Here is a 24,569-nt window from a genome sequence, read left to right as displayed (position 1 = left end):
ATTTTATGTAAAAGTTGTTGAAAAGTTATTGCCAAGTTATGTTTACATTTTTTTTATATTGTTAATAAAATGCAAATTACATACACAGATCTCGAAATGAAATAAGATATGAAAGATGAAATAGCAATGGCCACCCTTTGGCCACCCCAAGAATTAAAGTCTAGCTCCGACACTGTTCTCGAGTTAATGCTTTTGATAGGGGTCAAACTTATTTCCTCGTTTTATCTCTTTATCTTATCCCTCGTTCAAGTTTGTCCAGACTATTATCAATTGTCTGTGCAGAGTGCAGACGGCTGTCTGTGCGCTGTTTTTACGACAGTGTGGTAAAGCGCCGGTGTTATGGTTGGAGATTTGACCAGTCGTCCTCTGAGCAGAGTGTCAGTCGTCCTTCAGCGCACACAGAGAGCTCTTCTTCTCCATAACAGACACCAGAGAAGCTCTAAAAATGGCAGGAGCGATCGCCCGGAAAGCTATTGACCATCTGAAGAGCAAAGAGTTCAGAGACTACTTGATGAGGTAAATAAAGTAAGGCGCATATCTCTCAACTAGCATCTATGCTAAAGAAGCTAGTTGTGTTGACTTAAGGTTACGGCTGGGCAGCGTTAGCGCTCATGAAACCGAGCACAACCGTGCACCTTTTAATGGGTTTTATACGTGCATTTCTAACAATATGCACTATACTCGCTTTTTTATTGGTGGTAGTCATTGTTGTTTGTTAGTTTTCAAGGACGAATGTGCTCTACGTAGTAGCGCTCCGTTAACCTGTTCATCCAGTTTAAGAAGAAGGTAAAATATTAAACCAAAGAAAGACTAATCTATTCTGTAAAACCATGTCTTGTTTATTTTCACATGAGACAGTTTGACAGAGCACCATGAAAACAATTCGCTCGATATAAAAGTTGGTCGTCATATGTGTGAGACTCGGAGTGTTGCATGATAATAAATGTATGGTTTTACTCTGAACTTGTGACAGTATTCAAATCTTCCAAGGAGGAACACATTTTCTTTTCGCTCTATACGCTGTGAATACAGACCTTGTTCTCTGATATAAGTGATGAGGTACATTTATTGTGTATATTTGGAGCTTTCTGTCAAATAATTTGTGACCCAGTTGGATTTTTAGCTTAACTCAGTTCTTGACTATATGCTTTCAAGACTACTTGCAGCTTTACTGTGTAGTACTTTAACTTACTGTTAGACAGGTAGCAGACCAGTAATTTAGAGGAAAGGCCAAGTAATAATGCTGTGACGCAAGTAGCCCCTTTTGTTTACATTTGTGACACATTAAGCCTGTGTGCTTACTTCTCCAAAAAACTCCATCCATAACTCAATGCGAAGTCAAAAAAGACATTGAAACTGTGCATGTAGAGCATTATCAGCTCTGCTTAAAAGCAGTGTGTTTGCAAGATGACACGAGCAGTGATATTTTTTAATCCGTACACTAAAATGTCACCATTTTCATGTGAGAAACAGGTAACGGAAAGCTGATGATTTGACTGTGTGCGTGCCTGGGGATTTTACATTTTCACTTGTTCTGACATGATGTGTGAGTTGCCTGAAGCTGCACGGTGGCCTGTTCTCAGTGGCTGTAAATCTCATGTGTCCAAGCTTACGTCAGTGTTATTTACCAGTATTTGTTCTCTCTTCTCTTCTATGTGGCCCTGAAAAACAAACAAACAAACATTGAAAAGCACGGTAAGTTTTCTTTACTTTTTGTCCATCCACATATCTTTTATCTGGTTATCTGTGTCTTTGTGTCACAGTTGTGACTGCCAGCTGAAATATCTGTTGACCTTAAGTTAAAGTCTGTGATCCAAACTATAATTTGTCACTTTTGTTTGTATCTATGCAGCATTTCTGGGGTCCTGTTGCAAACTGGGGCCTTCCCATAGCCGCCATCACAGATATGAAAAAGAGCCCTGAGATTATCAGTGGCAGGATGACCTTTGGTAAGACACACTGTGCTGAAGAAAAATAGACACACACACACACACACTTTCCTTGTAAAAAATTACGATATGAGTTGAAGTTTTGACTAGTGTCTCAAGGTTCACTTTGAAGATATGAGAAATGAGTTTCGAGAGCAAGGAATTTTCTTGTTATATCTGCACCATGTAAAGGCTCAGAAAAAACTGACTTTAGGGTGTTTTCCGAATGTTTAATCTGTTCCATGCAGCTCTAGATGGGATTACAATGTATTTTTATCTTCGGGTTTATATACTTAATCTATTTAAATATGAGAAGAAGCGTGAAGCAGTCCAGTGGTTTTAAAGTAGACACTGCCATCAGAAGCTTTTGTTGACCTGTGTGTGTTCTCTTTCCGCTCAGCTCTGTCCTGCTATTCACTGCTCTTCATGAGGTTTGCCTACAAAGTGCAGCCACGCAACTGGCTTCTGTTTGCGTGCCATTTGACCAACGAGTCAGCACAGCTGGTTCAAGGAAGTCGCCTAATCAAATACAAGTAAGCAATGCTTTAATCTCAATTTTCATTTTGGCTTTGGAAACCATCAGAAAAATACTGAACACTTTAGAATATCTTCACAACACATGGTGGCTTAGGATCAAGGCCTACAGCTTTTAATCACATTACTTATACCATGGTATTTTTCATCATGATTGAGTTTAAGCCTCTCTGCAAGGCTATTATTACAAGGAGAATGGGAGCAAGAAAAGACAGTGTTTTTTATTTAGCTTTACCCTCTTTACCCTTGAAAGGTTTGATTTTATCATGAGCAAAAACTTCTAGTGTGATCTACTTTTATCAACAGCTGAAACAGTTTATCATTTCAGAAATGACTCATCTGAAATACTCGAAGCCACACAAAGTATATATTTGGTTTAAAAACAGCTGATATTTGCTAAAATGAATGAATGGAATATTACAAAGTCATGGTGAGCTCTAACAGTTTTCTTTTTTTACTTTTTCTGTCTTTTTGCAGCATGGAGAAAAAGGTGAAATCTTAGTGTGACGCATGCTGCAGTTCAGCACCATGCTGCCTCAACAACCACCGAAACCTGGACATTATCACTCACGACTAAACATGTAAAAAAAAAAAAAAAAAAATGGCACTTACATCATTTTAACCCTTTGTTACCATGAACTATTACATTATGAACAGATGAAGTCACTTTACCACATGGACAGAACATGCACAGGGATACTTTCCTCCAACAAGAAAGGTCAACTACTGTGATTTCTTTTAAGATTTTTGACATTTTTAACGTGACAGACAAAAATGTATCGGTAGCGAATGTTCACTCAGCAAATCAGCCTGACAGGTAGATACTTCACACACTGGATCCTTTGGCTTTTGTTAACTCTGAAAAAAAAAGAATAAAACCATTAATTTTCATAAATCATCGCATTATTGGCTATACTTTGTCAGAAATGTTTAACATACTTCATACCGAACTCAGCCTGGAGCCAGCTGGTGTAAATATTTCCCATTTTGGCAGATGTCACTAATACCTGACCTTCATTCATTAACCTTTGCATAACTTCAGAAGACACAAAGGGAGCTAAGCGTTTGTTTCTACAACATATTATGCAGTACAGTGTAAACAGGGTGTATATGAGGATCTGATTTCACAGGGTTTTTTTGTAACTGCCCAGTGGAAAAGGACTATTCATCAAAATTGTAAATCAACCCAGAATATTTGTCCTTTGATTCTGAGAAACTACGCACACTGTAAAACTGTATAATCAGGATGAGACTGTTCATATTTTAATCCTCTATGACTGAGAAGACATGCTGCTTCTGTCAGTGCTGACCAAACATGTACTGTGTTGTTGTCATGTGTCATTCACATTAATTTATTTCCCTGATTAAAGATTTGATTTTTGGGTTTGTTCAAATAAATTGGTTGTGACCAACTACAAATAAACAATAAAATAATAAAATTTAAGCCAGGTGATTTTCTTTGTAGAGACTGACATGAAATTCAGCCTTGTTGCTCTGTGGTTTTTGTTTAGACTTTGGTGTTTACATTCAGGCAGCACAGTGTTACAGCTGTAGGCCTTAAACTGAACTACTTTGTGTGGCTGCACTGGACGGAGCTGAGACGATTTATTGCATGCCTACAACAACGGAAGTATTGATAATTGTTTAACTGAAATTAATGTTGATACTGACCAGCCAAGGCGGTGATGTTCAGCATTTTATTTATTAAGTGCGCATATCCTTAGGAAGGTCAAAGTATGTTATCTTTCAAACTACGGTCCATGTCAAAGTCCCTTTGATACATTTTTGACTGATTATAAAACAGATTGAAGTCAATCAATCATCAACATTAAGGCTTAAAGTTTTCATTGAGTAATTGGTAGTGCCTGTGACCACTGTTAGGGATGCCTGACCACTTACAGCTCTGAAAAGAAACAGCCTGTTTTTCCTTTTTCCACATTAAATACTCAGTGAGTGATACACTTGGCTGTTAATGCAAGCAGGGTGATATTCTTTGTACAGAACAAAATGCTGATTAATATAAGAGGTATTGCTTTGTTCCCCAGACAGCACATCACAGGAGCTATAATGGTAAAAAGAACTGTTCTGATAATTAAGTGTAAAATAGTCATGGTTAAATAATTTGTATTAATATGACCCTGCCAAGAAGACATTTTCTATTTAAAATAATGATTAAAGTATATGGCTCAGTTCACAGTCCAAGAACAAAAGTAAGCACCAACAAAAAAAAAAAGGTTTTGCTGTTCAATTGGAAAACAATGTAACACAAAACAAACAAAACAGTCAAAATTATTATTATATTATGTTATGTTCATATTATGTTAATTTCTTAATATTTTCTTTTAGCCTATTTTATGTGAATGCATAGGGCTTTGGTAAAACAATGTTAGAAGAAAGTTGGTGTATTTCCCGGGATATGTGAGCACGAGAGGGTACAAAATAGTAGTTACCAGTAAAACTCAAAATTCTCATGAAGGATGCAAATCCCTCATCAACATGTAACAATATTGCGAAACTTTATTGATAAATATTTTACGTTAAAGGAGATGTATTTGACCTACAGAAGAGGACCTACAGAAGAAATATATTTCTCCAAAAAAAATTACTATTTTTTTTTCCTGAGAAAAGTCAGAATTCTTACTTTTTGCTCAGAAAAAAAGTAAGAAAAATTGGACGTTTTTTTGGTGGCCTTAATCCTTGCCCTACTATTGACCAGAGGATGGCAGCAACGCTGTGCAAATCATAAAGCGGCAGCACAACAACGAGGAAGAAAAGCCCAACATGGCGTCCATCAACAGTCATGAGTGGAGAGCTATCTGCGACAAATTCACCAACGCCCAAAACCTCACCGATGTGGAATCTCGAAATGACCCAGAAAATGACCCTTATCGCTCAAAGTACAAAGCAAGGGAGCTTTTAAGAGAGATATACTGCTCGTTGAAGAATTTCGAGGCCGGTGAGGGTGAGGAGGACAGTGGCGGAGAGAGCAGCGAGCAGCGGCCGGTGGATGTGCCTGAGAGCGGGCAGGGGGGAGAGGAGTTCAGCCATGGCTTCAGCGGAGACTCGGCTGCAGGGCTGCGGGCCGCTAAACTGGGCGCTGTGGAGTATTATTTGGGCGTCAACCATGTCGATACAGAGGAGCTGTCAGCCGGGCAGGAGCATCTGATGAACTGCATGAAACTGCTGGAGAGATGCAGGGTGTCGTCCGAGAATGTGTCGTTGTTTATCCATGTCAGGGTAAATAAACGGTCAACCTGCAGTCTTTGATAATGCATATTCTTCTATTACTAATAATATGTATGATTTGAATGAGCCTTAAGCTGCTATAAGTCACTCATGTATTGGTGTGGATATGTGACATCACAAAAAAATGACTTGTCATTGAAACTATAATGACACAATGGACCACATATCACTGCTTTGACAAATTCAGATTTAAAGATAGAAAAGGTTTAATGAAGTTTGCACGATCTAGTTTTTTATTGAATGGACAATAATATAGTTATATAAACTTTTGAATGACATCATCAAGAACCCCTCCCCAGGACACTCAGAAACCATGTTTGGACCCTGTGAAAGCAGTTTGTGCAGACTATTGCTTGTTATACAACTTGACATACAACCGTCAACCGTTTTCATATTGAATCATGAGAAGACAGCTCTAATAGATGATTCTGATCACTGTTTCTCTGTGTCATCAGAACCAGTTGGGCATCCTTTGGGCTGGCCGAGATGAGACAGAGATGGCTCAGGGATTCCTTGAAACGGCTGAATCTGTTTATAAACGGTACACGAAGGAGGTAAGGTTTTAGTCTTTGTGGCTTGTGACCATCAAGTCAATACTGCGTGGAAACAGTGAGACTGTAGCAGAAGAAAACCACCAGTGCCATTAAAGAAGCCAATACTGGATGTACACACCTAGATCTTATTTACCTCCCAGAGTAATGTCTATGTAGCTTACATCCACACTTCTTTCTCTTAGCAAGCTACCTTCACAGGACAATCATTTAACTGTGCGCAATTTGTCCCAGCATTAACAGGTCACATGTCTGAAATTTACCCACAGCCAGGAGCCAGGACAGAGCAAGGCTTTGTAGTAATTTTAGTTCAAAGTTAAATGTGTTCTATTGATAAAGCAGTAATTTGCAGGGCTGTCTAAATTTGTCTTATTTGCTGCAGATAAAAAATGACTGGTCAAACTGTCTCCTCAAACAGCTGTTTTTGTTGTTTTTCTTTGTTTTGTTAGGATGGGAGTCCTCCTACTGATATGTCAGAGTACTTTACTACTGAGGAGAAGCTGCTGACACATCAAGAAAGAACCAAGAGGTAACTTTTGTACATTAACTTTATAATCACACTACTTCATGCAAAGTTTACACAATAGAGACAAAAAGTTTTAACTAATTGTTGATTTTTCTCTTTCTGCTCTGCCTTTCCAATTGATATGTTTTCTATTTTAATCTTTAAAAACACTCTTTTCTCAGGTTTGAGTTGGCCTACACTCACACCATGTACTACCTTGCTCAAGTCTATAAAAACTTAGGTGAGTGTGGTCTCTTGTCCTTAAGTTAAGTAGAAAAGTTGCAGTTATTACACACTTCAGGTATTTTCAAATATGTTTGTCAAAAAAAGACATCAAGAATGAAAAATTCAGTTTGATCCATACACATTCACTGATCTGATCCTTAAGGGGTTAATTTTGGGGCATTAATAAAATATTTTAAAATGCTGCGTCATCAGACTGTAGCATCTTTTCTTGAATAACAGATCTCTGTTTTATATATGTTGAACAAAACTAGAGTTTTTGTCTTTTAGGTGAAACTGAGCGAGCTGCCACGTATTGCCACAGCACTCTGCAGAGACAGTTAAAGTTGAATCAGTTCAGCCCGATGGAGTGGGCTCTGAACGCTGCTACACTATCACAGTACTACATCACTAAGGTAAGGCAGCTTTTGATTTAAACATTTGCTGAAACAAGTTTACTTGTTATCATTTGAAACACTTTGATCTATTTTCTACTGTTTCCACTCTTTTCATGAAGCTTGAATGTTTTTTTTGGATTAAGATTTAAACAAATTACAAATTTTACTTCACATTGAAATGTATATACACCAAGAAGTTTGGGTGAAATAATGAGATAATCTCCTCTGGGTCATCAGTCATCATTAGCCAAGTCAGTTCAGCTTCTGTCAGAATATTTAAAGTAATGAGTGATATGTTATATGTGTTGAATGTGTTCTTTTCTGTTAGGGCCGATACATGGAGGGCAGACATTGCCTTGCAGCAGCTACTGTTATATCAGGCTTGGCAGGAGAGGTTCCCTCTGAAGCTGCAGCACAGGAGAGTAAGTAGTCATTCTAATATATATTTCAAAGTAGGAAAGCTCACAAAGAAAAGAAAAACACACCCATGACACAAAACACTTCATACTTCCTCCCATAAAAGAAATCATCTTTCTTCTTATTTTAATACTTCTCCCTGACACAGGTGAGACCGAGAGGGACCGCAGGGAACAGCTTAGACAGAAGAGGGCAGAGATTGCAAGATGTTGGATCAAATACAGTCTTAACCTCCTTCAAGACTCTAAGAAACTACTTGAGGTACTTCATGGGTGTATGGGTAGCTGTGGGTGTTTGTCAAATATGCGCACAAAAATAAGAGCATAACCCGAAAGAAACTTGACTTTGTCTGAAAAAACTCAAGAGATGAATCTTCACACCAATATGAATCAAAATGATGCCTAAATAGAAACAGTCAGAAATAAATATGGTCGATCAATACTAGTGAAACTACTACTTCCCCTTGTGTGTGTACAAGGACTAATCTAAACAGCTTAACAGAGGTGTCTTATGAGTTTTTATTCACTTGTTTGTTTTTTCCCAGGATAACATCGGGGAGCTGGACACTGATCGTCAGGAAGAGCTGAAAAGAGCTAGACGACGTGAGGAGGAGGAGGAAGAGAAAGAGAGGAAGAGTGCTCTGCTCTTTGGCTCTGAAGACACATTTGACTCTATTGCTAGCCTGGAAGAAAAGGTCTCTTTACCAAGTTTCACACTAATGTTTGTGCTTCTTGTTATAGATATTAAATCATTTGGTATTGCTACTAATCAGCAATGTTCACAATATTATATCTGCACCACAGCAGACATTATTTCTTTATTGCTAAAACTTCTGAACCTAAGTCATTTTTATTCAGTTTAACTGCTTTGTGTGTCCCAGGTGAGCTGTTTGTTCCCTCTGGACTTCACTGAAGCTCGAGCTGTGTTTCTGGTGGGACAGAATTATGTCACACAGGTATGCAGAAGACTCTCTCTCACAAAGAGAAAATGTTCGCTGAGACACCCTGAGACTGAGAATAGTCAGAATATGTAATTGCACAGGACCAAATGGACCAAAAGCAAATGTTTATTAGGATGTGAATTTACAGAGTGACATTTGACTGAGGGCGTTTCTTTTCCCTCATAATTTTGTGAATTGGGCAATCAGATTTTCAACCCTGAAATCAAATCTCAAAAAGTCATATGCATGAATGAAGAATGTAATGAAACACATCATTTCTCCCAGCAGAGCCTTCTCTGTCTTTGACTTTAAACAGCACTTCAATGGCATATAGCCACAGGTGTAGACATTGTCAGGCATCTTCAACAGAGGCAATGTGATTCACAATTCCTTTCTTATATTTTCTCAATGTTACTTCAAGCTTTTAAATAGTTGATCCTCCAGCTTGGCTTTCCACATCTTCTCTCACCCTCAGGCTAGACAGTAGTAGTCAGTCATTTCAGCTGCCAAACACGGTGAACTGATGCTACATTTCTCTGGTTCACTCTTGCAGGCCAAGGACTACTTTGAGATGGACGGCTATGTGACAGACCACATCGAGATCTTGCAGGATCACAGCGCTCTTTTCAGGGCTCTAGCTTTCTTTGAAGAGGATCTAGAGCGACGCTGTAAAATGCACAAACGGCGGGTGGACATGCTGGAGCCAATATGCAATGGTAATGTGCTCACTTTGAAAATTCCTTTTGTTTTTTGTTTGTCTCTACGGAAAGAGAGCATAATAATAATAAAAAAAGACCGAACCTTGAAACTCAAGCAAAAAACATCTGTTTAATCTCTCCTGATTCTGTTTGTCCTCAGATCTGAACAGCCAGTATTACCTAATGATCCGCAGACAGCTCATGTTTGAGTTGGCTGAGATCTACAATGAAATGATGGACCTCAAACTCACTCTGGCAAACAGACAAGCAGATACACAGTCCCTTGATAATCACACTATTAAGAAATTCAACCATCTCTGCTCCGCCTCTGCTAAGTAATTGTTTACTTGTGTCTCAGCTTCTTTTCATTGTTCTGCATCTGCATTTGTTTTGTCTTATTTAAACCATACCCTCTATTCTCCTCTGTAGATACTTCCAAATGTTCTTGGACTCTCTGCGCTCTCCAGAGGGGAAGGTCCCAGAGCACCTGGAGGAGGAGGTGCTCAGACCGGCTCTGGTGGCTCGTTTCAGAGTGGCCCGACTCTACAGCCGGCTGATCAGCTCTGTGCCGACTATTCAGCTGGAAAACCTCAACAAGTCTCTGGAAAATTATAAGTAAGATGAATTGTTGTGATTTTAATTAAACATCTCAGAGTGAAAGATGAGGAGTAGGCCTTTAGAGACTTTGAGGGTGAACTGCTTCCCCCTGGTGGGCTGTTAAGGTACCACAATGGTTTAACTATATTCACTGTTGAAATTCATTTTGCTTATTTATGTGTATGTGCGGATGGGTTAATTTTAACACATAGCAGTAGGTAACATGCTGACTGTCACCTTCATCCTCCTCTTGTTGTGTAGATACGTGGTGCAGTACTGTGAGGCCCACCCAGAGGCAGCTGCTGCTGTGACAACAGAGCTGGAGCTGAGTACAGAGATGGTCGGCCTGCTTCCTCTGAAGATCAACCGCCTCAAAGCAAGGATGGCTTCAAACAACTGAAGATGAAGAAGACTGTTCACTGACTGCCTAACAGTAGTTGTCCAACCACATGAGCTAGACAGACGTCATTTAATGCATTTAATGCAACTGTACATATATGCGCTCCCTTTTGTGTAAAAATAGTCTCTTCATTCAGCACGCATAAAAAAGCTCTGCTAACTTAAAGAAAAAGTCCATGAGATTCATTTTTTCTATTGTTGATCACATTTATTTGTTTTATGTGGCTTCATTTTTTAAAGCAAGGTAAAGTTTTATGTCCAATGGTGAAGAATAAAACATTTAAAGCCTTTTTTAACCAGTTGTTACTGTGACAGTAACAATAGGCTGCCTGAGGTTCAGAGAGTGGAGCTGATCCAAATGCAAATATATGAACTGTCAGGAAAACTTCTGGCCTTTGTTCGAAGTTGAAGTGATCACAGTGATGCTGGTTTATGAGTCAACCTATTCTGCATGATGCTGGCTTCTCCCTGGTGAATCTGTCTTCTCTTTTGTCCCTGAAAAACCACAATATGATCCTGTTCATGTGTTGTAGATACTGTATCTTATAATAATAAACTAAGAACATTAAACACATAAAGTAACAATGGGTGATTTTTTCAGACATGCAGTTCAACATTGAGCAAAAGCAAAAAAAAAACTCCATGTATATATATATAGATAGATAGATAGATAGATAGATAGATAGATAGATAGATAGATAGATAGATAGATAGATATACAGAGCTTTTGTCACAGCTAGCAGCTAGCCAACATATATAACATACAGACAACATAACAACATATAAACAGATGGACAGAGTTTTAAAGCTCTGTGGCCTCTCATGCAAGTTATTAAAAATGGTTAAATCGTGGTGTTTTTCACATCATTCTCAGCTCCTGTTGCATGATTTTGTAAGAGGAAGTTTTTGCAACAGATGTCAGATGTTCGAGTGATTCATTACCAGGTTCCCATTAATCCTGATACCATGTAACTTTGCCTAATCCCATATTGCTTCCTTTTTTGAGGTCATTGCATGAAGAAGATGGTTACTGCAGGACAAAGTGTCTTGCTCGTGGATGAATATGAGGTGAAAACAGGCGACACAAAATCAAATGTTTCACCTCATTTTCTGTGAATCTGTAAGAACTTGAAACAGAGAGACATTGCCAATGCAAATGCTTCGGTACAATTTGCCAGTTTGCCTTCTAACTGAACCTACCTCAGCGACTGATATTGTTTTTATTAATGTTCAGTACACAATACTCCAAAGCACAATCATTGCAAACCCTCACTGTCATAAAGGAATCTATACATTATCTTTACTACGCTTCCCTTTCATCAGCAGTCATTGGTCGAGAGGCAGGGTACACCTTGTTCAGGCTGCCAGCCTATCACAGGGATTACTTGTAGGGACAAACATCCATTCACACACACACACACACACACACACACACACACACACACACACACACACACACACACACACACACACACACACACACACACACACACACACACACACACACACACACACTCATGAGCAATTTAGAGCCACCAGTCTACCTGACATCATGTCTTTGGAGTGTGGGAGGAAGGTGAGTTCTGGGGGAGAACATGCAAACTCAACATAGAAAGGCACCGGGAGCTCAGGGAGGAAATCAAGCTATCGATCTTCTTGCTTTGAAGCATCAGCACCAAACACTGCACCACCGTGCTGCCCCTGACAAAGAAATCTGTTTCAAATCCCCTACTGTGCCCTGAATGTTGTTGGTTATGAACTCTGCTACAATTTCAAAGCATCAAAACCTGCAAATCCAGTATGATTTGAGCTCTGTTAACCTTTCTAATGCTTGTCAAAACGTGCATTGAAATACCTGCTCTGCATAAGACACCAGAAATAATTTGCTTTTAGGGTTTCCTGGCAAACCCTCCCTTTCAGGATTAGATCCATGAAGATCATTTAGCAAGAGTGCACTGAGGTACTCCCCAGAACTTTGGATGGAGAAATCAGTAAAGAATCTGATGCCTTAATTCCAGTAGTAGTGATGGTTCTGTAGTAGAGGAGTTTGGGAGCTGGACTGGCTGGTCTGCCATCAAGATCTTTTACCAGCTGAAAACATTTGGTGCGTCATAAAACAGAAAATATGGCAAAGAAGAGACCCAGAACTGTTAGGCGGCTAGAATCTTACATCAGACAAATGGGGCAACATTCCTCAACCAAAACTCCAACAACTGGTCCCCTCAGACATTCACAGACTGTTGCTAAAGGAAGAGGGGTTGCTGCTAGAGCCCGACCGATTAATTGGGCCGATTATGCCTGTCACCAATTAATCAACATCGGCCAAATTTGTAGCAGATTTTGAAATTTTTTGCTCTGTAGAGATTCTGTCGCTCCTGTTCCTGTGTGTCTGTGTGTTGAGCTGCACGCTGCCCGAGTGCCCGCCCCCTCCATCCACCATTATCTAATGTAAGACTATAGAATGACATTTTAACATCGTGTTAGTTGTTTTTTTGTGAGATAAACAGAGATAAAAGGTACCGTTAATTCACATGTCCACCATTATCTAATGTAAGACTATAATACAGCGTTTTAACGTCATGTAAGTTGCTCATTGTTTCTTTACATTTTGACTTTTTTTTCTACATACTGTGTTTAAAGTTTGACTTATTTATTTAAAGTGTTTGCAGTTTGACTTCATCATTTATTATTGTGTTTACAGCTTGTTCTTATTTATCATTGGTTTACACTACAGTTCTTATGTTGACAGTTTTATAATTAAAGTTCCTTGTTTTAATTTAATAGCGTTCTGTCTCTGTCTTGAATCATATGGGTATTATAATGATTTGTGATTATATACAGTGTATATCCTGTGTATATCAATGATTTTTTCTTATATATATCAGCCGATATATTGGATATCAGTCGATATATCGGATATCAGCTGATATGTTGGATATCGGCTTTTTTTTTTGCCCCTAGTATTGGTATAGGCACCGGTCGGGCTCTAGTTGCTGCACAGTGGTAGACATGACCCTGTCCTAACTTTTGAGAGGTGTTACTGCTACCATTTTAAAATGGACTAATATTTTTTCATGAAATTATATACAATTTACAAAAAAATGCATGCTATTTTTATTTACATTTTGCACAACATCCCAACTTTTTTGAAATGGGGTTGTTCTGTAGCTAGCTAGCTAACCAACCATTAGCTAAACAAGTAATGAAGAAAGACCTGAAATAAAGAGAGGAAAAAATGACTATTCTTTTATCAATTCTCTTGTTAAAGTGTCTTTTAAAGATGATGTGATAATAATTCTCAGGTAGAAGAAATTGTACAACACATGTATGCCGTACATATAGTATAGATTTTACATTTTATAAAGTATATCAAAAGGCCCAGAGTACATAGTGTGCTGCTTTTACGTAATTTTGATAAACCACAAACTGTGACACATAGTTTCCCAACATCTCGTCCTACATGCATCACTTTCTGAAAAAATAAAATGATGACTTCAGCTCATATTTTATCAGTCGCAGCTTCACTTCCCTATAATGACTGCACTCCTTATCGAGCTAAGACTTATGTTTCACACATTTTATGCACAACTATGCAGTTTGATAAAACGATCCTGTGAACACATGTAAACAATCAGAGTGTGTTTGTGGTGTTTCTGCGAGTGAAAGTGTGAAACTGGTGCTGCCTCTGCTGCCACAAACCCAGACAATGGTCTTGAATTCCACATCATGTGACAGGGTGGGGATGGAAACCAAGCTGACTATAAAAGCTGACTTTTTTATAGTGATGTTATCCCAAGGGCTGCTGCAGGCAAACACTCTCACACACTTACACACTCACACACTGTGCATGAGTAAAAGACACAATACATCATCATATATTTGTAGTGGTACGGTCATTGTAGCATTGCTTCACTCCTGAGTGTCATAGGAGAGAGATGAGTTGACTGAAGACGTGCTGTGTGTGCATTTTTGTGTGCAAGTGGAAATATGTGTCACATAGAGATGTCACTTACCATACATGTGTGTGTTTTGAGGCGGGACTGGGCTGGCTGGTGTGTCATTTCCTGAAGATAAATGATGGCAACTTATGTTACCACTTCCTGCAGAATCGTATCAATGTGTCAGCTGAAATAAACGCTGCGTCTTCTTCTCTGGTTGTGTTACTGGGGAAAGAGAAATGAGCATAGAGACACAGTAAAAGAGGAAGAGTGAGGAGATGGAGGGGAGAGGAAGAAAACTGTGGTCAGGGAGAGGCATTCATCCCACAGGGCCACCTCTGTCTCTGTGCTACAAGAACTCGACAAATATTTGACAGAGTGCTGCTGACAGCAACACACACTCACATACACACACACACACACACACACACACACACACACACACACACACACACACACACACACACACACACACACACATAGAGACAGAGTCTTTGTTCATTTTCTAAGACTCTTAAATTTCTGGTTGCTTTATTTAATACCGTACTTTAAAAGTAGTTTTGTACCTTGTTGGTTTGTTGTCTTGTGTATCATGAAGAGGAGCTGAAGAGAAGAAGTTGTCCTCTTTGATTAATATCAAGGGATGCAGGAAAACCAAGGTGTGATGTGAGATCTTACTATGGCTTCTAACAAAAGTTTCCAGCATATTTCAGACAAAATGCTTTGATATTTTGATAGAGTGGCACTATAGATTAAAAGAGAAATTCTCATTCCCTCAACAGTTAGTCGTGCTGTTGCCTTTTCAGCACTTCATGCTATCCTCCTTGAGGGGAAACATGCCTCTCCTCCAACACATAACAAATGGGTACAGGAGATCTTACCCTTTCTAACCCTTATCTTATCTAATCTTAGGTTGCCTCAAACTGGAGAAGATGAGAAATTCTCTTAAAGTGTCACTGGTAACTTTTAATGAAACTTGGAAGCCTTTTTTAAGCTATGTGAATAACCTTGATCTAACACCTGAAAGCGATAACGCTAGTTCCTGAGATACTTCCTGTGTTTCTGTCACTTTTTATGTGTTTATTGACTTATATTTGTTTTGAGTTATTATTTTTATTTTTTTTTAATTTTTTTTTTTTTTCGCCTTGTCATTTATCATGTTTGCTTCTGGTTTGTCTAACTCTTCAATATTTGTTTACTTTTTACTTTTCTATCTCTAATTTCCTATGTTTGTAAGATAGTGAGTGACCATTGTGAGTGTGGGGTGAGTGGGATATGTTGTGTGGGGTTGTGCTTTTGGTGCTTTATCAATTCTTAAGATGTATTTGCCTATTTTTTTTTTTTTTTGGATTTTGTACTACCTCTTACGGAATTGTACATTTACTGATCTTTTTTGATATACTTTGTTGACTAAGGAAAGTCAACAAAAATATTTTTTGAAAAAGAGAGAAATTCTGCTTATATCAAGCCTTTAAATGAGTGATACTTTTCAGTGATGACCGGAGGAGGCCTGTTGTTGAGGGATGCATATTACAAAGCGTATGTGTCGTTATCTGTCAATGGTTCTTAGTTCCTTGTCCACTAGTGGTGTACTACGACATGAAAGACCAGCTCACAGGAAGTTGTGATAAAGATTTGTCTCGAGCTGCACTTTGAAGTTTTTGTGAGTCTATCAGTTTTATGTTTTTTAGCACTCTGTAGTCATATGGCAACCCAACAGACCCAATGCTCACCTTTCAATTACAAGAGTGGGTTGGTATGTGCAACATGGGCAGTATATAGCAGAAGCTGATGTTGTTATTTTATTTTTTTCAAAGCCCTGCTATCCAGAGTGACAAGTTAACAGATACAAATCTGATGGATTGGCATTCACAAGACACTTTTAAACATTTTATCCCCTGGAGGAGGATCAAGGAGATCTTTCTACACTGAAAGAGCATCTATGAGAGTGCCTTCCATATGTTTTTCGCAGAAAAGACTCCCAGCAGGAGATATAATAACAGTTATTTATGACATGGACATCCAAGAGGGAATGCCAGCTCAAAGTTATTGAATGGTCTGAAAAGTTATCTTGAGTTTTTCCTCGCGGCTCACACACAACATGACTATGGTTTGACCTCCTAGGGTATTGTTTGATGTTAATTTTGTGATGCCACTTGTGACATTGGAAAAATAATGTGGAAAAATAATGTGGAAAAATAGGCATGAACATGGTTTTACATGTTTTCATCAGAAGTTATACTTGTGCATCCTTCCCTTACTTGTCTCCCTCTTAGCTCCAGACAGCACTGGAGCTTTCTGAGTCACACCTGAGTCATCGTCATTAGAGTTACTCTGATAAATACACTTCATCTGCCTCAGGCTCAGGGACATACCAGGTGTCAACACTTCAAATGTCTGGACTTGTGTTTACTGGTACAGTGTTACATCATGGAGACACACACACACTCCAACATGATAGAGGTCTTTGGTTATTATCTAGATAAATGCATCAGTATAGGCAGCAACACGTCTTAAAGAAGTGAGTCATTGGACAACGGCCCTTATCAGTTGACAAACCATCCATATTATATGGTTTTTCAAAGCTCATCATACCAAATCAAATAAGTAATTTATCATGTTTTGCAGTATTTCTTAAAGGTAACAAATACACAGTATTAAAGAGAAGCATAGTGTTTCTTTCATGAAGAGCAAAACTTTGAAGGCGCACAGGCCAACACCTACAGGACATGTTGAGTAATGCAATCATACCTGGGAACAAAAGCATGCACCAAAGCACGATACATCACACCAATACAAACCCCCACACACACAAACATTTGCACAATTTATTGGCTCGTTACAAGAGGTCTCTCAGGGTGATGAAGCCGTGGGGTTAAGGTTGAAAATAGGTTAACCTTTGGAGGGTTTGTGACCTGCATTGTTTCCAGTGGCAGGTACCAAAGAGTACACAGCCTCCCACAACACGCTGTTATCCCTTGGTCATTTTCTTTGTGTCACTGCTTGGATGTTGATGTTGTTCATGTGTCGCCTTTCTCTCTCAGTAGCTTAATGAAGCTGGAAGAAATGAACTGAAGAACAGAGCAGAGGGGATGGACCATGTCACAGACTGAGCTGAAACCCTGTGAAAAGCAGATTCTCCCGGACTCATGTTATCTCAGATATAACGAGCAAACAGCCAATTAGGACAAACTGGAGCTTCCCCTCAGCGGCTTTATTACCAGAGACTCAGATTGGCTGATATCTTCAGGAATTTCCTCTGCTTAGAGTGCGCCGTTACGCAAACTCCGACGAGGTGATATCTGATATTTCGGGCAGCTAATGAAAAAGTTTCCACTGAGGATGTTCAGCTACTTTCTTCCTCAACGAGAAGACTTCAGGAAACCATGACGCAGGCGGAGGGCTGAGCTCGAGCAGAAGGAGTTTTGCTGTCTGCGTCAGTTTACGCACACTCTTCAGCACGCCGAGACGCTTCACTTTGGACAGGAGAAACTTCATTTTGAGGGCTTAAGGTTAAAAAAAAAAAAGTCAAAGCTGAGGATGAAACTGCTGCTGTTTGTCGCTATCTCCTGCCTCGCCTTACATAACGGAAAGGGTAAGACGACTTTTTGTTGCTGGTGATTTTTTTCTCCGTAGTAAACTTTATACAGACTTTTTAAAACAGGTTGTTGATGTATAACAGAAAACACAATTTACATTATGACAGCTGTAGTGATATCACTATAATACAGCTGTGAGTGAGTCAACAGTGGGTAATCAGGCTGTTTGATTGACAAGCAGAGTGATAATAACACTGCCTCCCTGTACCAGCATAATGTGTTGTTGTCTTTTTTTACAGTAAGTGTGACTCATTTGTTTCAGTCAAACTTTCCTACCTTTATTTCTGGGCAAAACACAAAACTTTAACCTAAACTACTCGGTTTCTTATAATGATATTAAAAGGACGCAAGCACTTCGAGGTTCATGGGGAAACGTGGGAGTTACACCTGGTCAAGTTCGGAAAGAGAAAAGGCGTTTCGGTTTCCGAGTTCCGTTTCGATGAGACTTGTTGAACACAGTGTTCGTATTAGGGTTTTTTCTGAGGAGGTAGGGACTTTCAAGACCACACAAATAGGGGTCACTGTGGGGTTTTTCCAGTTTGTATTAAATACAGAAGAAGGACTAGATTATCATTCTTCATTGTGTTTAAAATGTTTATTTCTAATTTATGTGGATTGATAATGAGTTTTGTCATAATTATGGCTTAAGAAACACATCAAATCTTCTGGGAACCTCCTTTTCCATATTTTTATTTATTTATTTATTTATTTATTTATTTATTTATTTATTTATTTATTTACTTACTTACTTATTTATTTATTTATGCCTGTAACTGTAATGACTTAATGAATTCAGGTCATCTCATCATGACAGCAGCTCTCAGTCCATCAACAGCAGCATAACTTTGAGTCATTAATGAGCGAGACAAAGACAAAGGAAAACAAAAGACATAATGACTGCAGGTAAATGAGGTAGTCAGATCTTTAAGTTGTAAACAAATAAATAATATTAATTAAAAGAGATTTTTTTTAAAAAGTTCATTTTTGTCCTCCTCACCAGGTTTTTTAAAGCCTCTGTGGGTATTGACATGAATCAGAAAAATATCGTCCCATATCTTAACTAGAGTTACTAAGGCAGTTTACATCAGCACTGATCATCAGATCATCATCAGTTCATATCAGTACAACAGGGTTTAGAGGAACACTCCCTTCCAGTGTATTAGCACGTACGTCTTAAAGAAGTGTTAGTGATGATGAGCTACTCAACAACTTGACTGAGACTAATACAACAGTCAGACGTTCATCGTGTGTTGTAAGATGGTGGTAGATTACTTTGACTGTGGTTTTACGCTCATGCACAAATCTCATGCTAACTGCTGAGTGATGACGCCATTATGTTTAAAAAATAAACAAAAAATTAATCACATTTTCTCTGATGCCTGATTGTTCAAATAGTTTAAAGAAGAGTGGACAAAACAGAAAGGTTTGTCAAACCACAGGGTCAGTTTCAGCATTCATGAATTTAAAACAGTGTCAATTAACCAAGATGCGTTCAAGATGTCCTGATCAGATGAATTCTGTGAAATTTGTTTCACAGAAAACTGCTCATTTTATCTTGAACTTGTTGCACTAAAACAACCAGAAGCTTTCCCTCGAGATGTTGGTGTGATGTCGTGCCTCCAGCATCAGATAAACTGTGTGATCATCTTGTTGAGATGTGAAGCTGTTACTTCCTTGTCTGTTGCGAAATTTGAGATAACAGAAGTTTTTCAGCCTGCTGTCAATTCATGTTACTGAACCTTCAAACACATAAAACCAGTAAACCCTAATTTTAATAATTAACTGATTCAGATGAGAAACTAGATGCTGCCTGAAAGATGTTGCATGTAAACTGAGAGAAACATCAATGGATTGTGTTTATCAACAGGAGCTCCAAGGACAGCTGTGTATAAGTTTGTGAGATGTAACCCAGAAGGCGACCAGGCAAACTGTGTGACTCAACAAAGTCCAGAAATGACATGGAGTCCAGAGCTACCTGCCAAACTGCCCGCTTCAACTGCAGAGTACCTGTAAGTGTGCATAATGTGAGCGTGTGTGTTTATGTGTTGGTGTGTGTGAGGCAGGATTTGATGGCTGTTTCTCACCCATATCCCTCAGAATGAGTTCAGAGCAGCAGAAAGTTCATCAAAACAAAACAACTGTGTCTGTGATAACAGCATGCTTCTGTCAGATAAATGCAGACTGTAAATATAGAAACGCTGATGCTGCATTGGATCTGTTACCTTGGTTAACACAACTGCTGCAACGCTACCTCCGTCTGTGTGTGTCTGCGTGAGCCTGAGTGTATAAGTGTGAGGTTGGAGGCCAAGAAAAGCCAAAATAGAAGACAACGTGGAGGGATAAAGAAAGGCAGATCCCGTGAGAGAAAGAGCAGAGAGCAGAGCAGAGAGGTCAGAGGAAAAACATAAACTCCTCTCTGTCAAGCTGGAGCACAGCACAGAAACAGAGCGGTACACATTTAAAGCAGTAACTACTCATTTATTACATTTGTTAAAGCTCCTTTGAAGAGTGTTATGAGCTGGTTATGACACAGAGTAGGATTCTGAAATCATCAGCGACATTTTTTATGCCTGAGGCCACAGGGTTGGTGTCAGATGAGGTGATTAACACCAAGTTACAGAAACAGCCTTGAAGCACATTTTACACAGCAAAATTAAAAAGTGTGTGTTTGTGTCCTGAAGAGAGATTTTTGAACAGAAAACACAATTTACCCATTTAAAAGACAAAACCACCAAGGAGGTCACACAACTCATCACAAGAGCTTTAAATAAAGGCTGGAGTGAAAAATTAGAAACACAAACACCTAATCTTAATTATTTGAACTTTAATTCCATTTTATAAAAAATCTCTTATGAGCAAAAGCAAAACAGAAACTTAATTTTATTTTAAAATCCATCACAGTTTCAAACTTTTTGCACATGTTGTCTAGATATGTCAGTGTTTATGGTGAGTGCTTTGTGGTGGCATGCTAACTTCCTGTATCTTGGCTTTTTAATTTACCAGAACATTTACATGTATCCTTCAGTTTTATTATTATATATCCACAAAAGATAAAGGCCGTAACTAATATGACACAACTGTTTGAACAGAAGATATTCACATTCATGTGCCAGATATTAAAACTATCAGCTCTTGAACAACAGTCATAAGATAATCAACAGCTTATGTGTATTATTGTTAATAAAACAGGAAGTTAACCGTGGGTTTTCGCCAGAACATGAACACATCACACCCTCTTTGACCACTGGTGTGAAAAGCTCATCAGTTTCTCGTTGAGCCCTCACCATCTTTTTCACAGTTTGATGTAAACGTTTAACCCGTGTACCTCTTCCTCACTTAGAGTAACTGTACTTTTAGTCTTGATGGAGACTGTGTGGATGGTTTCATTTAGTGTAATTGCGCAACAGCGACTGTCTGGAAGTAATGAGCCCGTTAAGAGAAGTGTGTGTGTGTGTGCGTGTGTGAGTGTTGGCACATATGGTACTTTTAAAAAGTATTTTTGTTTAAATATGTGGGACTGCCGAGAAAGTCTGTATCACAGTCTACGTCTTCGCCCTCAGTTTCCTCTTTTTCAGAGTTCCTCTTGTAGACATAAATCCCATCAGTTGATTACCTCATATCAAGAAAAGGAAACAAGCAAAAAAGAACACCACAAATCAAATTTTATCTTGCTGCAATCCTTCTACGGTGTTGAAATTGAATTTTTGTGTTCGAGTGCTTAAATAACAGTGTGAACTCTCAGAAAACTTATGAAACACACTGAAGTATTAAAATACATGTTATGCTTCATAATGATAATCTAGAAAAGGCAGATGACTCAAGAACACCAGGTATTTAAAAACACAAGGGTCACGGTTCATAAGGGGGAAAAACAAGAAAATAGGAAGAGGAAAAGTTGTTTGGAGAAAGTGGAACGCTGTGTAAAGTGGGATTATTATTAGACCGCGTCTTATCTGGCCCCTAACATCACCTCAGTTATCTCAAAAAACACCAGGGCCTAAGCTTCAGCTCTCATTTGAGCAGCTCGTCCTCAACAGGAAGCCGGAGGGAAGTGTGGAGAGGAAGTGAGCTGTGACGCCTGGTGGGCTGCTGCTTCTGGTCTATTGTTTAGTCTCTGCGTAGAGCCACATTAGTGTGATTCTTGTGTTTGTAACATAGTACATCGCACATTAAAGCATTAATAACCCAGTAATTCAACTTGAAAGCTACATTCTCAATTTTTATTAATGTGTTTTTAAAACACCTGAAGGAAAGTTGAGCAAGATGCTCCCAGTTAGCAGATTTAATGTCAATGCTCTGTCTACATCATGATTGCCTCAAGCTTGGTTTTACTTTTAAAGCATCGACAGAAGCAGGGTGGAACAGAGCTGTTGAAGCACTTCATCACTGTTATAGGCTTGGATCAAGAGATATCATTTAGTTTGATAAGATTCTGTGTTGCAGACTTTAAGATGAGATTAAATGTAGACCAGACATTAAATATTGTCGTCTGCTTACACCCACTCAGTCTGTAGAAAAGCCATAGTCAGGCAGAGTCAGTGGGAGCACCAGTGTACAGACCTTTAAGCTCCTGACATCATCCACCTACCTGATGCAGGTATTTACAAGCTGCTGTTTCCCAACTTCTCATCATGGTCCTGATCGTTGTGAAGGAGAAAACACGCACGGTTTGGCAAAGAGCAGCTCAGACTTTAACAACACATGTGGGAAAAACTTTCAAAACCAACTCCAAAAATGTGTTGTTTTTGTTGTTGCTAGATATAATTTGTGCAAACAGGTTGTTCTTGAGAAATAGTTTCATCACTAATTGCTCCACTTATTATTGTGTGGAATCACTGTTTTTAACCAGAAACTAAAACATGTTGAACATTTGTGGACTTAATATTCAGATTTATGTTTTTTTTTCAATTAATTCTCAAGTGCTTTCAATTATTTTTTTGTCTTGATCTGGAAAGAGATGGGTAAAATTATCATAATATGAGTCTCAATTTTAATGATCTTCTTCGATGAAATTTCTCATGTGTTATGTGGACTGAAGGTATCAATATGCTTAAACAGCATTCAGTAAATGTGTTTTTAATAAGTATGGTTATTTTATTCACTCCAAATGTCCTGAACATGACAGGAATGATTATTCTGACATCCAGGGTAAGAAGCTGTGTCCCTTCTGTTTGCTTTTCAGCAAAAATGTTAAACATGAGGTTACATGAAATATGATTGATGATTCATGGTGATTACGTTTTCTGAACTCACCGAACTCCATCAGCGTGTTTGAAAATCTGTCTCTCCTTGTGTTTCCAGAGAGGCAGAGCCTGTGGAGGATGAGAAACCAGACAGAGAGGGGGAGGAAGAGGAGTTGGAGGAGGAGGAGGAGGAGGAAACACCTCTGCTGGGTGAAGAGGGAGAGTCACCTGTGATTTATTTCCAAGAGGACGGCTCTGGAGGTTATGAGGGCTCTGCAGCTGGAGAGTCGTTCATGGCAGACAAGGCCTTTGAGACGGGATCTGGTGCTTCCACAACAGAGAAATTCTTTGAGCTTCAGAAAGGTAATTTTGAAAGACAAAGATTTTTCTTTATATGACCAAATGCTTATATTTCTTGCTCTATGATCTCTAAGCTGTTTTTTTCCCTTTGCAGGGGAATCGAGGGGCATGAGGCGGTTGTTCCCGAGCAGGTTTTTGGCTGGTGGGGAAAAACCAGAAGAGCAGGAGCTGAAAGAAGACCACCTGCTGCAGCTGTAGGCCTTCCATCCATCTCCTTTCAGACACACACATGCACATGGCTAGCATCTGTTAAATTTCCACCTTCTCTATTCAAACAGTATATAAGAGCCTAAAACTTGACATTGGCCAGATGTGTACAAATACATATATTTTTTTAAACGCTGATGGAAATAAATATTTTTGCATCAAAAGACCATGTCTGAATCAAAGAATCAAAGAGAAATATAGAGACTTTGTGTAGTCTAGACGGGACAGTTGGACTATGCTTTAAATGTAAAACATGCTTTATCATTATACCAGTGCAATAAGATTAGATGTATGTTTTTACCTTGCTCACTCTGTGCAGCTGTGGTTTAAATTCACATTTTTTAAATTAAAAAAGCATTTTTCTTGATGGCACACAAAAGACAAAAAACATGTTATTATGTTTATTGTAATTTTACCCACAAATGTTGACACTTTACACTTACCAAGTGGGGTTGTGCAACTGTTTTAAGGAGCTTCAGGTCTGAAATGTTGATCAAGAGATTTTTTGCAAACCCAAATCCCTCAGGACTGGAGTCATGCAATCTAAACCACTGTGAGCTGAAAGTTTTATGTATTCTGCACAGTTATGCATTTCAACATGTGCTGCATTTCTAATCTGCATTTGAAATACTCCCATTAATAAAGAATTTATAAGACTTTTTTTGTTGTCATCTTTTTAATATATGCTGTCATTTCATGTTTGTTTTTGTAGTCAGTTGTGAAGCCCAACTTTGAATGAAAATCGGTGTAATGAGTTTAATCTCTCCTTTAACTTTGTTGCCATGCACTCCTTTTTACACTCACAGTGGATGTGTGGAAGTGGTGTGTATTTAGGTGGTGCTGGAAA

General features: G+C 38.8%; 3 protein-coding genes across 3 annotated transcripts; all 3 read left to right on the top strand.

Annotated features, from left to right (window-relative positions):
* The first annotated feature begins 316 nt into the window (after nucleotides 1-316).
* On the top strand, nucleotides 317-3,906 carry mpc1 (mitochondrial pyruvate carrier 1). The gene is made up of 5 exons (XM_074667301.1): nucleotides 317-516; nucleotides 1,692-1,695; nucleotides 1,853-1,949; nucleotides 2,329-2,461; nucleotides 2,940-3,906. The coding sequence occupies exons 1-5, from the start codon at nucleotides 446-448 to the stop codon at nucleotides 2,962-2,964; spliced, it is 330 nt and encodes a 109-aa protein (XP_074523402.1). The 5' UTR covers nucleotides 317-445; the 3' UTR covers nucleotides 2,965-3,906.
* A 1,302-nt stretch (nucleotides 3,907-5,208) lies between these two features.
* kifbp (kinesin family binding protein) lies at nucleotides 5,209-10,988 on the top strand. Its single transcript, XM_074665577.1, has 13 exons — nucleotides 5,209-5,699; nucleotides 6,164-6,262; nucleotides 6,709-6,788; nucleotides 6,947-7,005; nucleotides 7,278-7,402; nucleotides 7,713-7,806; nucleotides 7,950-8,062; nucleotides 8,346-8,495; nucleotides 8,682-8,756; nucleotides 9,295-9,457; nucleotides 9,600-9,774; nucleotides 9,869-10,054; nucleotides 10,298-10,988. The coding sequence occupies exons 1-13, from the start codon at nucleotides 5,244-5,246 to the stop codon at nucleotides 10,434-10,436; spliced, it is 1,914 nt and encodes a 637-aa protein (XP_074521678.1). The 5' UTR covers nucleotides 5,209-5,243; the 3' UTR covers nucleotides 10,437-10,988.
* A 6,819-nt stretch (nucleotides 10,989-17,807) lies between these two features.
* Nucleotides 17,808-24,378, top strand: srgn (serglycin). Its single transcript, XM_074666815.1, has 4 exons — nucleotides 17,808-17,968; nucleotides 19,840-19,981; nucleotides 23,274-23,518; nucleotides 23,610-24,378. The coding sequence occupies exons 1-4, from the start codon at nucleotides 17,914-17,916 to the stop codon at nucleotides 23,711-23,713; spliced, it is 546 nt and encodes a 181-aa protein (XP_074522916.1). The 5' UTR covers nucleotides 17,808-17,913; the 3' UTR covers nucleotides 23,714-24,378.
* Nucleotides 24,379-24,569: the final 191 nt, after the last annotated feature.

The sequence above is a fragment of the Halichoeres trimaculatus genome, unplaced genomic scaffold (assembly GCF_033239565.1).
Source record: "Halichoeres trimaculatus isolate MK-OKI-2021-1 unplaced genomic scaffold, fHalTri1.1 fHalTri1_scaffold_3, whole genome shotgun sequence".
In the NCBI taxonomy this organism is placed as follows: domain Eukaryota; kingdom Metazoa; phylum Chordata; class Actinopteri; order Labriformes; family Labridae; genus Halichoeres; species Halichoeres trimaculatus.
This window is presented reverse-complemented; position numbering and strand designations above follow the sequence as displayed.